Source organism: Anolis carolinensis, chromosome 1, assembly GCF_035594765.1.
Source record: "Anolis carolinensis isolate JA03-04 chromosome 1, rAnoCar3.1.pri, whole genome shotgun sequence".
NCBI lineage: Eukaryota > Metazoa > Chordata > Lepidosauria > Squamata > Dactyloidae > Anolis > Anolis carolinensis.
In genome coordinates this window covers 140,654,817-140,674,870 of record NC_085841.1, presented here as the reverse complement: position 1 = coordinate 140,674,870, position 20,054 = coordinate 140,654,817, and the positions used below count along the sequence as shown (strand labels likewise).

Genomic DNA, 20,054 nt, shown 5'->3' with positions numbered 1-20,054 from the left:
CTGCCTGTAATTGGTCTTGCTTTCCACTTCAGAACTAACCAGAGCTCAAAAACTCTCCTAGCTACAATCCTTTGCCTGTCTTGTCTTCATTTCAGCAGCACTAAAGAGAAGGGAGGACTGTTTTTCTTGTTGTTTCTGCTGTTAATGGGAATCAGAATGCCTTCCCAGTTTCCAAAGAATGACCACCCATCCACTCACCACATTCTCCACAGGAGCCAGGGAACTATTATTTGGTAAAACCACTGCAGCAGTTATGTTATTTTAAAACTGTCTAAACCAAAGCTAGAAAGCATAGTCATATGAAGGATAAAAACTGCTGAAATCCATTTCTATTGCTTAATATATTTTCAGTTTTAAAAACGCAGCCCATCTTTTAGTATCTGATGGATTTAGATTATCTAGCTCACAAGAACAGCTTCAGGCAATACTGTAGGAACTTGGAAATACTATTTTGCATTGGCTGGGGATTCTGAAATGTGCGGTCCCACACAGTAACTTTTCCAAGCTGTGACTTTCTGTCCTACTTTAACTATAGATCCCTCCAACCAACTTCCATTGTAAAAAAAAACAACAACCCTCTGGAGCTGGTAGTAACAGGTAAAGGTAACTGTCCATGATCCACACAGACATCCACAACCCACCCTTTATCTGCTCTTTCAAAACTTTTGAACCTTCACTTACCTTTATGATGGTTGAAAAAACAAACACTGCCGCACAGCCTTTGCCTGGAGGGATGCCACGCAAATGAACCTCATTGCGACTATTTACAAAAGCCCCGATAGTTTTTAATTTGAAGTGGACTTGTCTTTAGCCTTTAGCAAATCAGACCCAACAGTTTCAGGAGCGTTATCTGTAAACAGCTTCCTGTTTGAAACGGCTCAGCTGTCCAGCCGGACAGTAATTAGGAACCAAATGTGTGGGAACTCTTGAGCAGCCCATGATGTAAGCTGCTTCTTTTGGCAATGCACTTTTTTGGGAATGCAGAATGCCTCTCTGTTCACAACTCTCCTTCCCATGAAGAGACTCCGGCTATTAACTGTTTTAGGCCTGGCCTCCTGCAGTAATGTAAACAGGATCCTAGTAGAGCAAAAGTATAGCTTTCCCAGCTACAGCATTCACTTGGACATTTGGGCACATCAAATTCTAATGCAACAAAGAGACATTATTCTCCTAACATACTCCAAGTGGTAAATTCTAGGCTGTATTGATTCCATACCCTCCAATTGTTTCACAGATGAGGAATGGGGCATATGAGGTCAAGAAGTAAATGTCATCAATGAGGGAGAACATATAAGCTAAGAGAGGCTGCAGAATAATGTGTTTGCTTGAGCCTAATGGAAAAGGTAATATTTTACCCTTTCCTGTTCTCTCTGCTGAGTTAACTGAGTGCAAACGACTCTTGCACTTTGAATTCAGTTTGCAGCAATTTAATTACAGAACATACATGTATATATTGACCTCATATATGTCTTGCGTAGGTTTGGGGGCCAAAATTGTGGATTTTGATATGTCCCATGGATCATTCTGCAGAGACAGGAAAGCATCAATAGTGATCAGCCAGACATTCAAAATGGTCAGAAGAAGCACCACAACAGAGTGTAGATAAGGTTGGTACTTCTTTTAGGTTCTCCCGAATGGACTACACGCTTGCCTTTCAACAGTCTACTCAAGGAAGGGTATGGTTCTCTTTAGAATAAGCGTTAAGGTTCAGTGCTCAGATCAATCCATGAATCAGTTGACCCAGATTTTATGGGCTGATGTTTAAAACTAAAATTTCTAAATTTATATATGAGAATATAGGGTAATCCAAGGACAAAGGAGGGAAAGTAGAGGGAGAGAAAGTGTCATGCTTTAAAAGGAGCTAAAAAAAGGGCGAAGACATGAATATTAATAGAGACTATTCCTGCCAAATCGGAACAGTTAGAAGGTATGCAATTCAGATCCAGGCCAGGGACATAAATTCTGCTTCATGAAAGGTGTCCTACCAGTAGTAAAAATGAGCATAGTGCTGTCTCTCTTTTGTTTACTACTAAAGAGTACTGACAAGGACACAGTGTGAAGTGGCACAGTCCAAGATTCCAAGATCTTACATGTGAGCCTTCAAGAGGACTCTCTCTTATGGAGACCCTATCATAGGAATTTTTTTAGTAAGTTGATTTTATACACGGTATTTTTAATTTTGTGTATGAAACAAAGATTGTAAACATTGAACCATCAGAAAGAAAAGGTGTCCTTATATCAGTCGCCCATGTGGGAAATTTTGGGATATTTCAGAATTCTACATAAGGGATACTAAACCTGTACTCACATTTCCATATGGCCTATGGCACATGACTAGGATAACCATGTTGCTTTCTTTAATAAAGATGGGGTGAACAGTATAAGAGAGAAATCCTAGTAAAGTACAAATATTTGCATTTCTACTTCCAGTTGTCGTCCTCACCAATCACCACTTCCTAAGAAGGGTATCATCAGGATCATATTGAAGACAAACTTTCTGAGAAAGAATATTAATATACCTTCCTCTGACTTTCTTGGAGACACTTCACCAGTACTAGGTTCAGAGGGAAAATGAAGTCATAGTGCAGGGACATCATTCTTTGGGGGTTTCCAAAGAATATCAAAAGAACAGCATGATTCTTTATGTGGTGGGACACATTTAAATAAACGAGATTTACCTCAATAATGACTCTTTGAAATCAGTTTCAGTGGGTTTACTCTTAATGTGACTAAATCAACATCTTAGTCCAGAGGTGTCAAACTTGTGGCCCTCCAGATGTTTGGGCCTCCAACTCCCTGAAGCCTTAGCCAGCTTGTCCAATGGCCAGGAATTCTGGGAGCTGAAGTTCAAAACACCTGGAGGGCCACAAGTTTGACAATACTGTCCTAGTCCTTGTTTCTATACTTTTGTTGCAAGGCCTGGTTGTAGCAATCATTTACAAATGAACACTATGGTTGCAAAATACTATAAAAATTAGCATTGTTACTATTTTCATGCCATAATAAAACCTGTTTTCGTTTTAATAACCTGATCCTCAAAACAATTAAATTTAGAAAGAAACACAAAAAGCCATTCTGGAGAAGTAGCTCTTCATAACATTTTACTTCACTCTTGGAAGGACTCAGAGCTGCTGTATCCATTCTAATTCTCCAAGCAAGAGATATGTTTGTGCAGCTACAGGGGCCACTGTTGGGGAAAATCTTATGAAAAATACGTATATACATCCCAGCATGCTCATGCAGGCCTCATGTGAATTATGTTGAGAACTCTGGATTGTAGCTGAAGACTCTCAATGTGGCCATCTAAAAATAAAACATGAAATATTTTGGGAAACTATTATTTAACCCCAGAAACACCATTAATAGTTCAGTAAATAAACAGGAACTTTAACCCAACCAATCTCGCTTGTTTAATTTCTCTCAACACGGCAAAATGGCCTATTTGAGGCTATACCATCCTGACATGTGAACACAAAGAGTGCACTTCCACTCTACACAATTATTATACTGTGACTTCACTTTAACTACTGGAGAAAAACTACTAAATTACAAATACCAGGAATCGATCGGATCCAGCCATGACAGTTAAAGTAGAATGATAGTGCAACAGCTGTGTGCTGTGAGGGAGTCCATGGTCTGAATGTTGATTTTGCTGTGATCTACATAGCCAAGTCTATTTGTTTCCAGAGGTATTCTTACACTATTCCATTTCAGAAAAGAGAGACAAGACCGACAGAACACCACCTTGTGGTAGATTAAAGCAGAACAATTTTATCATGGCATGTATTATGGGCTTTGAAGACTGTACTATAGAATGCAAGTGCGCCATCCACACAGACAGTCCTTAAGACACAAATCTCAGAAAATGTGGAGGAAAAAGAAGAAAGCAAACAGCTCAGGTTTTTCCAATGCAAATAGGAAACTGGAAAGTATTGAGAAGAGAAAGTGTAGACCTGTTCTGCCACTCTCAAGTTTCTTTGGGCATCTTTTGTTACGAGGTCCCCACTTTGTGCTTGATTTCAAAGTAATTTCAGGTAGGATGTCTGTAGGGTAAAGAGCACCTGCAAGGCAGAGATTTCCAAGCAAGTCGGCACACAACTCACACCATCCCTACTCCATTACAGAATATATACCACTTCAATATGTTATTTTTGGGGGTAAATTTATCATTTTAGCCACAAAACCAGCATCCCTTCTGAGGATTTGTGAAGTACATAATGCATGAAGGCATGGGATCACAATATAAAATTGCTGAGGCCTCCTCCCTTGTGCCAAAAATCAAATTCTGCAGATTCTTGATATCAAGCCTAAAGTTTTTATTAAAAGGGTGGGTCAAGGGACAATTATGTAAATGGCTCTAGGGCTCTGCTGAATAGCAGCGTTCCCAGTAGATTCATTAAAAACTTCACCAGATAGCAGACTTCCCACAATGTTATCATGAACTTTTCATGATGGATTTTAAATGATCAATAATTTAGGTAAGTAAAACTATGATAATCTAATTGGAAAATAGCATTATAGGGTATTATGAAAAATAGCAACTTTATGAAGAACTCTGTCCCACAAAAGATGCTTTTATTACATAAAATGTTTACTGAAAAATGCCTTGACCGAAGAAGCCTAAAAAAAAAATCAACCAACTGAATTCGAAGAGTTTCTTTTAGCAGTGGTTCTGGGAAAGATGACAAGTTCATAATGCATGCATCTTTCCTTTTCTATTTTAAGATACCCAAACACTGAAGTTCTTTGATCATCCAATGTGGACACACATAGAGAGAAACAGACACAAATAATTCTTTAACAATTAGCAGGATCCTAACTGAAGTTCAAGGTTCTTTAAATTCTTAGAAAATAGAACATTCCTGGAAAGAATAGAACCGTAACAAAGAGGGGACAAACAAGTTCCAGAGGAGGACTTTTGGGTAGAACCATAGCAATCATAGTGCAGGCCATCCAAATTCAAGGCTAAGGCACATAGAACAATTATTTAAAGTCTAAGAAACATGTGGAATTGTTAATTATAAGACCTGAAGCTAAGCATCAAGGTCCAATGTGATGATGTCGGCGGTGGCTGGGAGGGCCTTTGCACAGCTAAAGCTAGTGCGCCAACTGCGACCGTACCTCGAGAAGTCTGACTTGACCATGGTGGTCCATGCTCTGGTTACCTCAAGGATGGATTACTGTAATGCGCTCTACGTGGGGCTGCCCTTGAAGACGGTCCGGAAACTGCAGTTGGTACAACGGTCGGCAGCTAGGTTACTAACTGGAGCTGCTTACAGGGAGCGGTCAACCCCCCTGTTCAAGCAGCTCCACTGGCTGCCGATAATATTCCGGGCCCAATTCAAGATGCAGGTTATTACCTATAAAGCTCTAAACGGTTCGGGACCTGCCTATCTTCATGACTGCGTCGTCCCCTATGAACCCACCCGATCGCTGAGATCCTCCGGGGAGGCCCTCCTCTCACTTCCACCCTCCTCACAACTGCGTTTGGTAGGGACAAGAGAGAGGGCCTTCCCGGCCGTGGCTCCCCGACTCTGGAACTCCCTCCCCAGGGAGATTAGGTTGGCTCCCTCTCTACCTTCCTTCAGGAAGCAACTGAAGACTTGGATGTTTCGGCAGGCCTTCGGAGATAGTCATTAATTAATCAGCCCCAGTGGGTTTTTAATAATTTATCCTGTTTTTATTACGGTCTTTCCATTTATGTGTTTTAAATGAAATTTTTATCTTGTATTGTTGTTTATATTGATATATTGTATTATTGTTTTATCTTTTTATATTGTGATTGTATTGTGTTGCTTATATTTTGTTCTTATGTTGTTTGGGCCACTGCCCCATGTAAGCCGCCCCGAGTCCCCGTGGGGAGATGGTGGAGGGATATAAATAAAGTTTTATTATTTTATTATTATTATTATTATGAAGGATGAAGCAACATCGCAAAACAGAAAACTCCATGGGCACCATCATCCCTCATCCCTTCTACTTTTTGCCCTAGAGCTGGAAATTTAGAAAACTCAAAAATTAAAACAGATACTAATTAAAAATCCAAGTAAGGTGAAAGCATACAATGATGTTAAAATATAGTTAAAACTATAAATCTAAATACATGTAAAATCGATAAATTAAAACGGGAAAAAAGAAAAAGTACAGCACACTATTAATAAGGCCCTTGTTTTGTAACGTCCCCCAGAGTTTGTCAGAATAAGAAATATTTTGCTGCGGAAAGATATGAGTGTCTGGGAACAGCCAAGACTCTTTTATGTTCCTACTAGATGCTTGTGAGACAAGACTAAGGAAATCTCTCCTCTCACCAAGATTGCAAAATATGCGTGAACTAGAATGTGAGAACATTCTAGGAACTGTAGTAAGACTTGGGTTTTTCCCATAACTGGCTGCCGCTCTTGGGTCAGTAAATCCCTCTCTGCATCTACCAAATGTAGCCACACGGTTTTGTTTCTGACTTAGGGCAACCCGAAGGTGAGCCTATTATAGGTTTTCTTGGAAATCTTTGTTCAGTAGGGGTTAGCCATTGCCCTTCATTCAAGTTTAAGTGTGTGACTTGCCCAATGGGTTTCCGTGGCTTAAGTGGGAATTCAAACCTTAGTCTCCTAGTCAATGACCCGCAGCCTCACATACACAAGACCAAATGGGAGGCAACTAAAACAGGCATCACTGTGACCAGTTGTAAATGAGCAGTCAGCCAACACTAAAGCCTAAGCATGAAGGCTCCCTTCCTCTAAACTTGTGTCGTTGAGTATAACTCCATTCAGCAGAGGCTGAACACTTATTCCCTGCTCTGCCTTTCAAATGACCATGAGCACATGCTCTTGTTTCAAATCATTAACCTCATCTATTCCATTCTTAAAGGCAAACACTGGTCTACAAAAAGTTTCCTCAGATTAAATTAGGTGAAGAAATAGAAGAGTGTACTCTAAAGTATATCTCCCACCACCACTATCTCCATCCCATAAGCAGTCCTGATGCCAGATTGAAAAGGATTGAAATAATGGATCCCCTTTGGAGAAGGTAAGAAATCAAGAAATCCCTTTTCCCTCTCCAAAGACCTCTGCTCACAGAGGAACTGGCCATGCAAATAGAAGTATTACAGCATTAGCAAAATGTTGGCAAACAATGTTTTAAATGTTAATGTGAGATTTGTGTATTGGTAGTGTTTAAATGAAATTTGTGTCTTGTCTGTATTGCAAACTGATTGCATCATCCAGAGTGTACTATAGTCTGGAAAGAGTTAATTGCTGAGAAGCTGTGATGTCCTTGATGTGTGGCTGGAGCTGGGGGAGTATCCAGACACAAGTGTGTGCATTGCTGATTGCATCATTTCTGAGTAGTGTTGAGTGCTGTCTGCCTAGGTGTTAAGTCCTGTGTCCATTGTCTGCAAGCCTGTTTGTCTTGATTATTACTGCTTACAGTAAAACGTTGTATATAGTTTTACCAACGTCACTGGATGTCACTTCGTTCTGCGTTCCACTGATTCCATCCAACTACTGCTGCGCTGCTAATACTCTGACATTAAATGTCCAAAATATTTTCTCCTCCCTTTGGGAATGGTTACAATCTTGGCTACATTTGTTAGAATGCACAATCATTTCTAGATTAATTCTGGGGAGGTCTGAAAACCCAAGGGGTGAATGGTGCCAATGATAAACATTTAAGACACATATCATCATAATAAATCTGAAGAGATGTAAGAGGAGCCCACAGCATACCACCTTCCCAGTGTTCCACCAGAACTGGTTCAAGAATGTGCGGAGTCACAGATAAGCTGTATGTATTAAAAGTATTAAAAGCAATCTTGGAACACCTTTCTTGTCTAAGTACTGAATTATTTCTCCCATTTCAAGAAACACAAACTGAAAGGCAGATTTCCAATTTCTCTTTTGGGGAAGTGCTTAAACACTATGCACATCACACTACAGAAGTAATGGCATTTTTGAGTTGTAAGTTGCCTACCTTGGGACCTTTACTTTCTACGTACTTTCGTGGATAAGCATCCAACTCTCTCACAATGGTTTAATTAACAAAGAAGACATTACTTATAAGATATATGAACAATTAACTCTTTTATTCAGTCATATGTTTTGCAATTTACAACTGAAATTCTGGAAACTCAAACACCACATCTTTGCCTGTGAGCTTCTTGTAGACACCAGAAAATGTTTCTACCTGCAAAGAAGGGACAGAAATCAGAAATGGAATAGAAGTAAAATGAAAGAGACCCCAGTGCTTTCTACAAGACACCAGGTTCTAATGCAAATGTTATATAACGTCAGTCAAAACTATGTCTTAAAACAACCAACATGATTTGTGATCCAGAATTCAAATTAATAACCAGAAATGCCTCTATTTTAATATGAACCAGAGACTGCACACTAATCTTCTTGTACCAACAATCACAAAAACCAGACAATTTTGAAAATGGTTATATTTCTTATCTTCATCTCAATGCATTTTTACTAAATGGATATGTTTATCTGTATTCTAGATCAAGCAATTAAGGCTGGATCTACATGGCTGAACTGCATTATATGGTCATTTTATGCTTGTATAATTAGGAGGACAACAGCCATATCAGCACCGGAAGTTGGCCTAGCAAGGGATTTAAGCACGACTGCAGTACTACAAGGCGGTTGCAAGTCACATGTACCTTCTGCTCCATTTTTAAATTTCTTTCATAAATTTTAATGAATGCTTCTACCTTCCACACTGCTTTAATGTGTGACAGCTGCTACCAATATACTAGCAAGCCAGATGCTCATATCTTAGTTAGCCGTATTACTATTTAGAGGAATGCTTGGAACTCCAAATTTAGAACAGGATTATTATTATATTTATATCTCCCTTTATCTCTCCCAAAGGGGACTCAGTATAGAGGAAGTGACGGTACTTTGAAATATCTATGAAAACTAGTAGTCTTCCAAGATTTTGCTTCCAGGTTATAGCTATCCAAAAAAGATAACAGAAGCCAGCACCACAATGGACTGATAATCAAAAAGATCATAGTTTGAGAACAGCCAGGCTGTTATGCACAATTACAGTAGAACCCCGCTTAACCGAGCTCTGCTCATCTGAGCGTCTGTATTACCGAGGCAACGAAGTTCCAATGCAAGATTTCTTCCCCCCACGCCTTCCTTGTTTACCTTTGAGGAGCTAAAAGGCTCCCACCAGCTGCTCTTAGGCGGCGGACAGCAGGGCGGGTTCCATGCAGAAGAGGGTGCGGAGCTGAAAGGCCCGAGAGGAAGCCGCCGCCGCCATCGCCGCTGGGCGGAGGGAGCTCAAGAGAAGGAGAGGGAGGACTTTTCTCTCCCTCTTCCTCCGGCTGGAAGATGAGGAGGAGGCGGCGGCAGAGGGGAATGCAGAGGCAGCCATGAGTGCGGCAGCGGTGGTTTCTTCCCGGGCCTCCTTGCAGCTCCGCACCCTCTTCTGCATGGAGCCCGCCCTGCTGTCCGCCGCCTAAGAGCAGCTGGTGGGAGCCTTTGAGCTCCTCAAAGGTAAACCAGGAAGGCGAGGGGAGAAGAAATGTTGCATTGAAACTTCCTCTGGAGCCTGCCTCCCTCGAGGCACCTTCTCTGCGGCCTGGCCAAGCTTGGATAATAGGCCCCCCCATTATCCGTCAAATTCAGTTATCCAAGATTGGGCCTGCCCGTTTAACTCGGTTAAGCGGGACTCTACTATATATATGTCTACATTGTCCACATAATGGAATTTCAAACTACAATACATGACAGTGTAGATGTGGCCTTGGTTTCTGCCCATCATTTATCGAGATTTGTCTGTCAACTCTGGCTGTTGAGTCCAGTGATGTGCTGGAGCTTCATTGAGCTAATCTCTACAAAGAGTGCCTTGATAAAGGCTAAACAGCTCCCAACCATTTCCTACCTTGTGTTCAACATTGTTCTGTTGTGCTTTGTCTAAGTGAACCTTTATGAGTCGGCTGCCATCCAGTTTTACGCGGATTCTTTTGCCCACAATTTCACTGGGGAAAACCAGGTCTTCAAGAATGGCATCATGCACAGCAGTAAGTGTACGGCTACAAGTAAACACAATATACATTTTAAGTATTATTTTTTTTTACTAATGCCGGCTGTCTTCCTCTCCTACTGAAGATCACTGGACTAACAGATCAAATACGATTGTTTGGAAGGGGCTCCAGGATTGCCTTTTTTTCTTATTTTTGTTTATCGATTAGGTACCGTATTTTTCACTTTATAAGACGCACTTTTTTCCCCCCAAAATAGAGGGAAAAAGTCAGTGCGTCTTATAAACGCAATATGACCTCACGTGGGCGGAGCTAGATGGGTCCACAATGCCGCAGTGTCTCACGAACACTACAGAAGGAGAAGAGGAGGAGGAAGAGGAAGAAGAAGAGGAGGAGGAGGAGGGCAGCTCTCCATTTGGGGAGCTCCCTTGTCCTCCTTACCCAGGCAACATGGAGCCGTCAGGGCCCCCCGCTGGTTACCTGACACCCACCAAAGAGGGGGGCGCCGAGGAGGTGCCAAACGGGACAGCTGGGCTTCGCTCTTCCTCCTCTTCCTCTTCCTCCCTGGACAATGCCTTCCTGGGAAGCCCCAAGCCGCCTTTGTTGCCTCCAGACCTGAGCCTCTTCGCGGTGGAGCCCCAAACACCCGGGGGGTCTTTCTCCCACCCTCCAAGGCTTTATAGACAGCCCCGTCAGCTTCTCCGTGGAAGACCTGGACTTTTTCACCAGCACCCTCTGTACCCTCGATCTGCCTCTTCTAACCATTATCCTATCCCTTTCCCGACTCATTCCATAGGGAAAGGAATATGGGTTGCTGTGAGTTTACCAGGCTGTATGGCCATGTTCCAAAAACATTCTTTTCTGACGTTTCGCCTGCATCTGTGGCAAGCATCCTCAGAGGTTATGAGGTCTGTTGGAAACTAGGCAATTGGGGTTTATATATCTGTGGAATGTCCAGGGTGAGAGAAAGAACGCTTGTCTGCAGGTGTGAATGTTGCAGTTGGCCACCTTGATTAGTATTGAATCGCCTTTCAGCTTCAACATCTGGCTGCTTACTGCCTGGGGGAATCCTTTGTTGGGAGGTGTTAGCTGACCCTTGTTGATTCATGTCTGGAATTCCTCTGTTTTCTGAGTGTTGTTCTTTTTTTACTGTCCTGATTTTGGAGTTTTTTTAAAAAAATACTTGTAACCAGATTTTGTTCATTTTCATAATTTCCTCCTTTTTTGTTGAAATTGTCCACATGCTTGTGGATGTTTTTTTTTTTAAAAAAAAAAAACCTCTAAAATCAGGACAGCAAATAAAGAACACCACTCAGAAAACAGGAATTCCTGACATGAATCAATCAGGGGCAGCTAACACCTCCCAACAAAGGATTCCCCCAGGCAGGAAACGGCCAGGTGGTGAAGCTGAAAGGCTATTCAGTGCTAATCAAGATGGCCAATTGCAACATTCACACTTCCCTCAGGCAGACAAGAGTTCTTTCTCCCACTCTGGACATTATTCCACAGATATATAAACCCCAATTGCCTAGTTTCCAGCAGACCTCACAATCTCACAGCAACCCAGTGATTCCCATATGTGTGTGTGTGTTTAATGGATCCAGTCCTAGAAAAAAATATTTTGTCACATTATAATATTTGTGCCCAAATATTGCTTCTATCTCGGTTGATTTTGCATCCCACAACATGGGAGACAAAATCAAGTTTTTTCACCCACGATTTGAAATAAAATGAAATCGGGAGATATTTTTCACATTAAGAAGAGAAACCGACTGACTTTATTATTTTTCCCCATTTTCCTCCTCTAAAAACTAGGTGCGTCTTATCATCAGGTGCATCTTATAAAGCAAAATATACGGTATATCCCACCTTCACCATCAAGTTCAAATGCATGCACATGATTGCCCTTCTCCACTGTTTTATACTAGCAACTGTCCATATACAGAGTGCTAGGCTGAGAGTGACTTTCTTACAGAAATAGTTCCAAAGTGGCAGTTTGCTAACAATTTTGTTTAATACATCCTACTCAATTACCAGAAAGAATGTGTTCATAGTTGATATATGCTATATCATGTTTTTATCAAAACCATGTATTCCTGCCCAAAAATGGTTACTAAACAGATTGGAGGAAGTTGAACAGTGAAGCTAATGCCAACCAGACATTTAATGCTTGCTTCTTAAAATACAGTACAGTAAAATCAGTTTCATTTGAAGGACATACTTTATAACATTGCAAACTACATTCTAAGATGAAAATTCATATAGCCACCTCTAAACAACTGTATGGCCCCATCTACACTGACTATTTAATGCTATTTCAAACTTAACATTGAAGAAAATGCTTCACTTGTAAATGATTACAGAGGAAAAACTAGAACCAGTTTGACATCCAGATGACGATGACACATACACAAAAGGAACATTGATGTACACTGATGCACATTAAAAGCTTTCTTTTGATCAGTAAGCAATACTGATTAGATGGATCAGTGGTGCACCTCAATACTGTCATGTTCCTAAATCTATTTAGAAATGATTTTCTCAAGTCTGTGAGGTGTAGACATTGAATATGAGCAAGTCAATTGGTCTGGAGTTTTATGTGGCCCATCAGTTACAGCAACTTCTGCTGTCTGTCCACTATTAAAGCTAGCTTCGAACTGCATGAAGTAATCTGTGTAGATGGGGCCTACGTCAAAAACTGCAAAATTTGGATTACTGTTATAGGAACACCTAAGCTAACTAGAAATTGAAAATTTGGAATGACAACTAAACCAGTGTTTCTGGTGTTTTGCTCCAAACAAGCCAAGATTCATAAAACAAGAGAAAAGACTGTTTTGAAATATTGGCTTGTAAAAACATCAAGCTAAACTGTTACAAACCTTTTTGTTGGATATTCAATGTGTTCGGCACAACTGGCTGAGAAGCTCAAAGGACACTATACAACATGACTTAAACTCTAGATACACTAAATAGCCACAGTACTGATGCTGCCCATGCTCCACCCCTGAGCTCAACCAGGCAAGATATCTAGTTATTCACCATTATGAAAGAAGCCAGGAGTGAAAGAGAAAACAGTTAAATGCTTTTCTAATGCTTTTTAGTAAATTATACCACAACAGAAGATACTGTAACCAATGGCCTACATGCTCATGCTCAACAGAATTTGGTTTGATCACTTGTAGTCTACATCTCACAGACCTGAGAAAATGTCCAAATACATTTAGGAACACACAAAAATTGAACCTCATGTCTAATCAATATTGTTTATTCTATTAGATTTCCATAAACTTGTGAGTTTCCAAACTGTCATATTCCAGATCCTTGCAAACAGATGAATAGCAAGATAAAATTGTTTCCTTTTATTTTTTCTGCAGCACCAAACTTTTAACTATCCATGTCCATGGTATGGAAAGGAATAGTATTTTATTTTAATATGCATGTAAACATTATTGTTTCCTATCAGCAAAAAAAAAAAAAAAAGCATGTTAACTTTGAACTTACCTCCTGGGACGCTTTTGCTTGTTTTTTGTGCGGCTTTTTCTTGTTGGCTTTGGCAAAATTCTCCGCTGTTAAAAAAGAGAGAGTTCTGTCTGACCTCTTGTGGCTCAGAAATAATGCAAATAAAATAAATATAATTAAACATAAACTAGATTAAAAATGCACCAATGGCAGATTAAAAGTCTCATTTTATAACAATTCATTTTGATAGCCAAACTCTCATTTCGACAAAAAGCTATCAACCTGCTGGTAGGACATTTGGAAAATTGCTGCCCACTTACGCTGACCTCCTGAACTTTGCAAGATCGTCTTAGAAGAGCAAGACTAAGTTCTTTGCCAGTTCTTTCCTCTGAAATACAGCATCACTGTAACACCTGGTCTCATTGGTGGTCTCCTGAACATGCTTACCTTCCAAGATCAGGCCAGATTTGGTGCCTTTAAGGCAGTGGTTCCCAACCTTTGGGCCTCCAGGTGTTTTGTGCTTCAGCTCCCACAGTCCTTAACAGCTGGTAAGCTGTCTGGGATTTCTGGGAGTTAAGTCCAAAACACCTGGAGGCACAAAGGTTGGGAACCACTGCTTTAGGGTATTTATGCTAAATGGAATAGTACTTCTGACCAAATAAGAATGCATGAGGCTACAAAATATTGCATAAGCATGTTAACTGTTCTATCTGTCTGTCTGTCTGTCTATTTATTTAAAACATTTATATTCCATCCTTCTCACCCCAAAGGGGACTCAGGGTGGAGCACAACATATATATGGCAAACATTAAAAACCAGAACATAAAATAAACTATAAATATACACAAACAATAAAAACATTATTCTACATCTCTGAATGTTGAATATAAATGAATATTATAGGATTTACATCTTGCCACCTACCTGGGCAATGAACACCACATGCTTCCCACTGAACTTTTTCTCCAGTTCCCGAACTAGCCGCACCTGAATCTTCTGAAAAGACTTCAGCTGAGGGACTGGTACAAATATGATGATGGCTTTTCTACCACCACTCACTTCAATTTCCTAAAGAAGCAAATGCATGGGGTATGTTTAGATTCAGATTTTAATAACTGCTGAAAATGCTAGATTGTATTGGTTCTACAAGCCAGGAAACTATTTGATATCACCTCAAGTCAAAAATCCATCTTATTTACTGCCGTCAGCAAATTTCAGCAGAAATCTCTCCAAAGTTTGTGACAGGGTCATTCTACTTAGATTTTCTGTTCTAATAACAAATTACAGCTACTCTGTTTTGGGTGTATTTAACTTAGTTTTCATTTCTCGTCCAGTCTGAAGCTACTAGGTTTCAGAGGCAGAAATTTGATCCCTACATCCACTATAGTTGCTTACACGGATCCTTGGAATACCAACCACCCAAGGAAGGAAAATACTAAATTACAGGGAAAAAAGGTAAGCAATAAATTCACTTTTAAAATAAATGTATATATGTATGTAGTTTAGACCTATATGTAATTAGAATAGAGATGTGTAGTAGAATGCTTTCATGGCCGGAATTCACTGAGTTGCTGTGAGTTTTCAGAGCGGTATGGCCATGTTCCAGAAGCATTTTCTCCTGATGTTTCACCCACCTCTATGGCAGGCATCCTCAGAGGTTGTGAGGCAGGTTTGCCTGCATAAAGGTGGGCAAAATGTCAGGAGAGAATACATCTGGAACATGGCCATACAGCATGGAAAACTCACAGCAATCCAGAACAGAGATGTATATTGTGTAGTTTGATATGTAATTGCTGTTAGGTATGTTTGTGTTCATGGCTGCGTAAGTATTCTGGCATGTTTTTTTCTGTTAAAAATTAATTAAAATACTGTAAAAAGGGGTACCATTGAAATGACTGAACCAAGCTAAACAGAATCAAGTAGTTCTTTGGACCACTTATATCATTATACTGTATAAAATAGTCTAAATATCAATATCACATTAGCCAATACATTCAATGTTTTTAAAACTAATATGTGCCCCTAAAAACTTCCTAATCTTTAAGGTATTTCTGGAAAACAAAACCTGAAAATACAAAGCTCATGTTAGGCTACAAAAGTAAAAGGTAAGTATCACATTATCTTGAGCAGCTGACGATTGGATGTGTCCTGCATGGTTTGTCTCCTCAGCAACCACAAATACCGAGAAGTTAGAGGAATATACAGGACGCCTCCCCTCAACAGCGTTTTCAGCCGGAAGGGAAAACTTGCTCTCCAACATTGTGGAATGGGAATATACATCATTGCTCCCATGGAGCTAAGCTCCCATGCACCACTTGGGCAGAGCCATGTGAGAGCAACCTCACTGGATACCCATGTTGGACTTTGTTTTGGGCAGCATCTTACATACCTGCCTGCCAATGAAATTTTTCAAAAGAAATATAATCTGCACTGTAGAGAAGCATATATTTGACCTACCTTTGCTGCTGTGATATTAAGTTCTCTCAGTTGAGCTTTCAAGTCAGAATTCATCTCCAACTCCAGGAGAGCCTTCAGGTAAGAAAGGTAAAGAAAAATAAACACATTAAACAAAACTGATAAATGCAAGTCACTGCTTTGACTTTTAGTTACAATAACTGCAATCATTAGTAGAAAAGCTGGAAAATGAAATAATTATTGTAATTAATAGAACAATCCAGCAACAACACTTACTCTTATATACTGAACCTCCAAGTTATTCTGATCAGTAGATGAACTACTACTATATATTCAGCAGTTTGAATGATGAGAAGTTTCGACAATTTGGTGTTTTCCAGATCCACTGGAATAAAACTCTTTAGCACAACCAGAAATTATTCTAAGCACACTACATATATTAGATAACTAAGTACAGTAGAGTCTCACTTATCCAACATAAACAGGCCAGCAGAACATTGGATAAGCGAAAATGTTGCATAAGGAGGAATTAAGGAAAAGTCTATTCAACGTCAAATTACATTATGTTTTTACATAATGGTTTACATAATGGTTTACAAATTACATATGGTTTTAGGCACCAAAACATAATTTACAACAAATCGACAGAAAAAGTTAAATACACAATAACATTACGTAGCAATTATTGAATGTACAAATTTAGCACCAAAACATCTCAATGTACTGAAAACATTGATTACAAAAACATTGGCTACTAACAAATTGACTATAAGAATAGAATTGCATAAAATGAACTTGCAATAACAACATTGTCGGAAATTAAATCCATAAAAAGTTCAGTCCTTGCTGCCTACAGAAACAGCTGTGGATCCGAGCGGGAGGCAGACTGCGTTGGATAATCCAGAATGTTGGAGAAGCGAATGTTGGATAAGTGAGACTCTACTGTATTCCTATTTCAGCCAAAGCATTGTTCAACTGTGCAGGGAAACAAAGTTACAGTGCCTAAACAACTGACTGTGAGCCCACTGCACTGATACAAAAACCTCAGATATTTTTGCTCTGTATTATTAAATTGCAGTAACGTCAATACAGACGTTTTAGTGTGTCTGCACTCACACTGCCATTTAATAATATGAGACATTATGGCCTGTCGTCAGTTGAAATCACAGATTTCACTGTATTTGTTTGGACCAAGGCTCTGCCTGCTGTGTGCAAGCGAAGGTGGCAATATGGCCAGATGAAAGGTGCACATACCTGGGAGATGCCAGATTCAAATTCATCTGGCTTTTCGCCATTGGGCTTCACGATCTTTGCGCTGGAACTGAACATGGCCTTTCTGCATTCAGAAAGTAACAAAGTATTTCAGAGGATTGTTAGAAAAAATGCTTTTCCTACCACCACAGCAGGAGAGCACAGGTGAGAGAAAACCTTGATGGCAGGTGAAGGCTTATAAACATAGGTTTCCTGCAACATTATTTAAATGACAACCCTTCTGACTTTAGCTTTAAATATGCACCCTAAATGGATAATAAATTAATAGCAGAAGTGCAATGAATAGGAATAGGGGATAGTAACTGAGGCCCCTTCCACAAGGCTGAATAAAACCCCACATTTTCTGCTTTGAACTGAAATATATGACAGTTTGGACTCAGATAACCCAGTTCAAAGCAGATATTGTAGAAATTTCTGTCTTGATATTTTGGGTTATACAGCTGTGTGGAAGGGCCCTGAGAGTATGTAATATGAACTAAACCTACATCTATAAGAATATAGTTCAGCAGACTTTGCTAAATAAAAGCACAAGTTGTTTCTAACTCAAGTCCCCACATTCACACATACAGGACAGTAACAAGTGTATCAACCAAAAGTATAACAGTCCTATAAATAGCAGTTAAAGTGAAGCCAAACAGTAATAATTCAACAGTGCAGATCAGGCATAGCCAACCTTCAGCACTCCTTGTGTTTTTGACTACAACTTCCAGAAATCCCAGCCAGCTTACCAGTTGTTAGGAATTGTGGGAGGTGAAGTCCAAAACACCAGGAGTTTTCCATGCCTGGTGTGATACACCCCTAGGCAGGACTCCATAAAGCAAAGTGCTTTAATACGATGCATAACAAAGCATTTTATTAAGCTCTATCATCTCATCTGTATAAGTAAGTCAAAAACTACTATGAAATTTTCACTTAGCACATAATCTTCATGCAGAGACTCTTAAGCAGAAGGTGGGCAAGGTATCAACCTCTAGATCAGTGATTCTCAACCTGTGGGTCTCCAGATGTTTTGGCCTTCAACTCCCAGAAATCCTAACCGCTGGTAGACTGGCTAGGATTTCTGGGAGAACTATATGCTCCCAGAAATCCTAGCCAGTCTACCAGCGGTTAGGATTTCTGGGAGTTGAAGGCCAAAACATCTGGGGACCCACAGGTTGAGAACCACTGCCCTATCATGCCAATGGTAAGGCATGCAAATTTAACTTTAAGGATACTACAAAGCCAGAGGGTGCCCATTCCTGCTGTAGTGTCGCACACAACAGCTCTAGCTAATTTTCAGAAAACCCTACAAATATCACCGTGGCACTATGAGATCAGTTCAGAACAGGCTAGGTCCTCATTTCCCCCCACCACCCTAAATGCCCCAGACTTCTAGCAATATGATACAAGAAAGGCAGGAGAGTACATTACCTATGGGTATATCTCTACACTGACACCACTTTAGCTGCCATGGCTCAATGCTATGGGACCCTGGGACCTTTAATTTTACAAGGTCTTTTCCCTTCTTTGTCAAAGAGAACTGGAGACACATCAAATGATGGCTCTCATGATTCCAAAGCATTGGGCCATGGTAGTGAAAATGGTGTCAAACTGCATTAATTCAAAGTGTATTAACTCTGAAGCTGCTGCTTCCCCATCTACTCCACAAAGCAAGGACACACTGCAGAAGCTTTTGCCAGCCATGTGCTATGGCTGGTATGAGAGAAACCACTCAACCTGTATGGCTTGTTGAGAGGAAAGGGAGAGAAGGGAGAGAAGGTAAGGGCAGAACTGCAGAAGGGTTGTCCTGTCCAATGGACAGAGCTGCTAGTAATCCAGAGGAGGGGGGGGGGGACTTTTATAGAAGAAAAACCTGACATTCAAGAGCAAGGAAAGTATAGATTGAGCATCCTTTATCTGAAAACCCACCAAAAGGCCCACATGGCTGGCTGAGACAGTGCCACCTCCGCTTTCTGGTGGTTCAAGGTACACAAACCCTTCCCTCTGGGACATTATTATTGTATAGAGTGACCCTTAGGCTATGTATATAAAGTGTATATTAAATACATAAATCAGTTTTCAGCTTGAACCTGGGTCTCCATCTCAAAGGTATCTTATTTACATGCCAACACCACCTAAACCCAGACAAATCGAAGCCCGAAGCGACCCAAGGGAAGGAGCCACTTGCCCAGCCTTGGTATGTCCCTCTGCCTCAATGAAGCCCCCATTTCACAGTGAGGCTCCATCTCTAGGTCCTTTTCCCGCCCCAAGCGGCCATCCGAGGCGGAAGGATAGCGAATCGGGCACATCCCTGTTCTCTCGGCCCACGGAAGCATCCTGCCGTTAAGGAGGCTCAATATCACCGGAGCTCTCGAGGAAAAACGCCCCGCGCCCTCCACTAGGCCCAGGCCCATCACACCTACCTCTTTCAGCGCCGGCCCAAGGAAGAGGAAGAGTTCTCGCGAGATCACCACAAGTTCCCGTCCACGGAGCGCACGCGACACCACCCACCTATCACCGCGAAGCCATACCCGGAAGTCGCACACATCCGCCCTGCTGAAGACTCCTGGCGAGAGGAAACTCCTGGCAAAGCGCAGCTGGAGGCGGGGATCTATGTTGCAAAGTGCTATGTGTGTATGTACTGTACACAGATTTCTCAAGTATTTTAGCTGATGTAAATATACTGTAATACAGTAGAGTCTCACTTATCCAAGCCTCGCTTATCCAAGCCATTTTTGTAGTCAATGTTTTCAATATATCGCGATATTTTGGTGCTAAGTTCGTAAATACAGTAATTACAACATAACATTACTGTGTATTGAACTACAGTAGAGTCTCACTAATCCAAGCCTCACTTATCCAAGCCTCTGGATAATCCAAGCCATTTTTGTAGTCAATATTTTCAATATATCGTGATATTTTGGAGCTAAATTCGTAA

General features: G+C 40.7%; 2 protein-coding genes and 1 non-coding gene across 6 annotated transcripts in view; all 3 read right to left on the bottom strand.

Annotated features, from left to right (window-relative positions):
* The window catches only part of colec11 (collectin subfamily member 11), a 31,363-nt gene extending 30,246 nt beyond the window's left edge, over positions 1-1,117 (bottom strand). Inside the window, exon 1 of one of the 4 annotated variants that reach the window (XM_062983245.1) lies at positions 682-1,117. The gene's annotated coding sequence lies outside the window, so the exon portion shown is untranslated. The remainder of the gene's footprint in view (positions 1-681) is intronic. The other 3 variants (XM_062983248.1, XM_008118767.3, XM_003226068.4) reach the window with 3 other exon arrangements.
* A 6,934-nt stretch (positions 1,118-8,051) lies between these two features.
* Positions 8,052-19,566, bottom strand: rps7 (ribosomal protein S7). The gene is made up of 7 exons (NM_001286012.1): positions 19,540-19,566; positions 17,120-17,201; positions 15,908-15,979; positions 14,375-14,518; positions 13,493-13,557; positions 9,892-10,042; positions 8,052-8,178 (listed from the first exon to the last, which is right to left on the bottom strand). Exons 2-7 carry the CDS (start codon positions 17,192-17,194, stop codon positions 8,101-8,103), a joined length of 585 nt encoding a protein of 194 aa, NP_001272941.1. The 5' UTR covers positions 17,195-17,201; positions 19,540-19,566; the 3' UTR covers positions 8,052-8,100.
* Positions 15,590-15,811, bottom strand: LOC134295781 (small nucleolar RNA SNORA73 family). Its single transcript, XR_010002387.1, has one exon. It is a non-coding gene; the product is annotated as a small nucleolar RNA SNORA73 family (small nucleolar RNA).
* Positions 19,567-20,054: the final 488 nt, after the last annotated feature.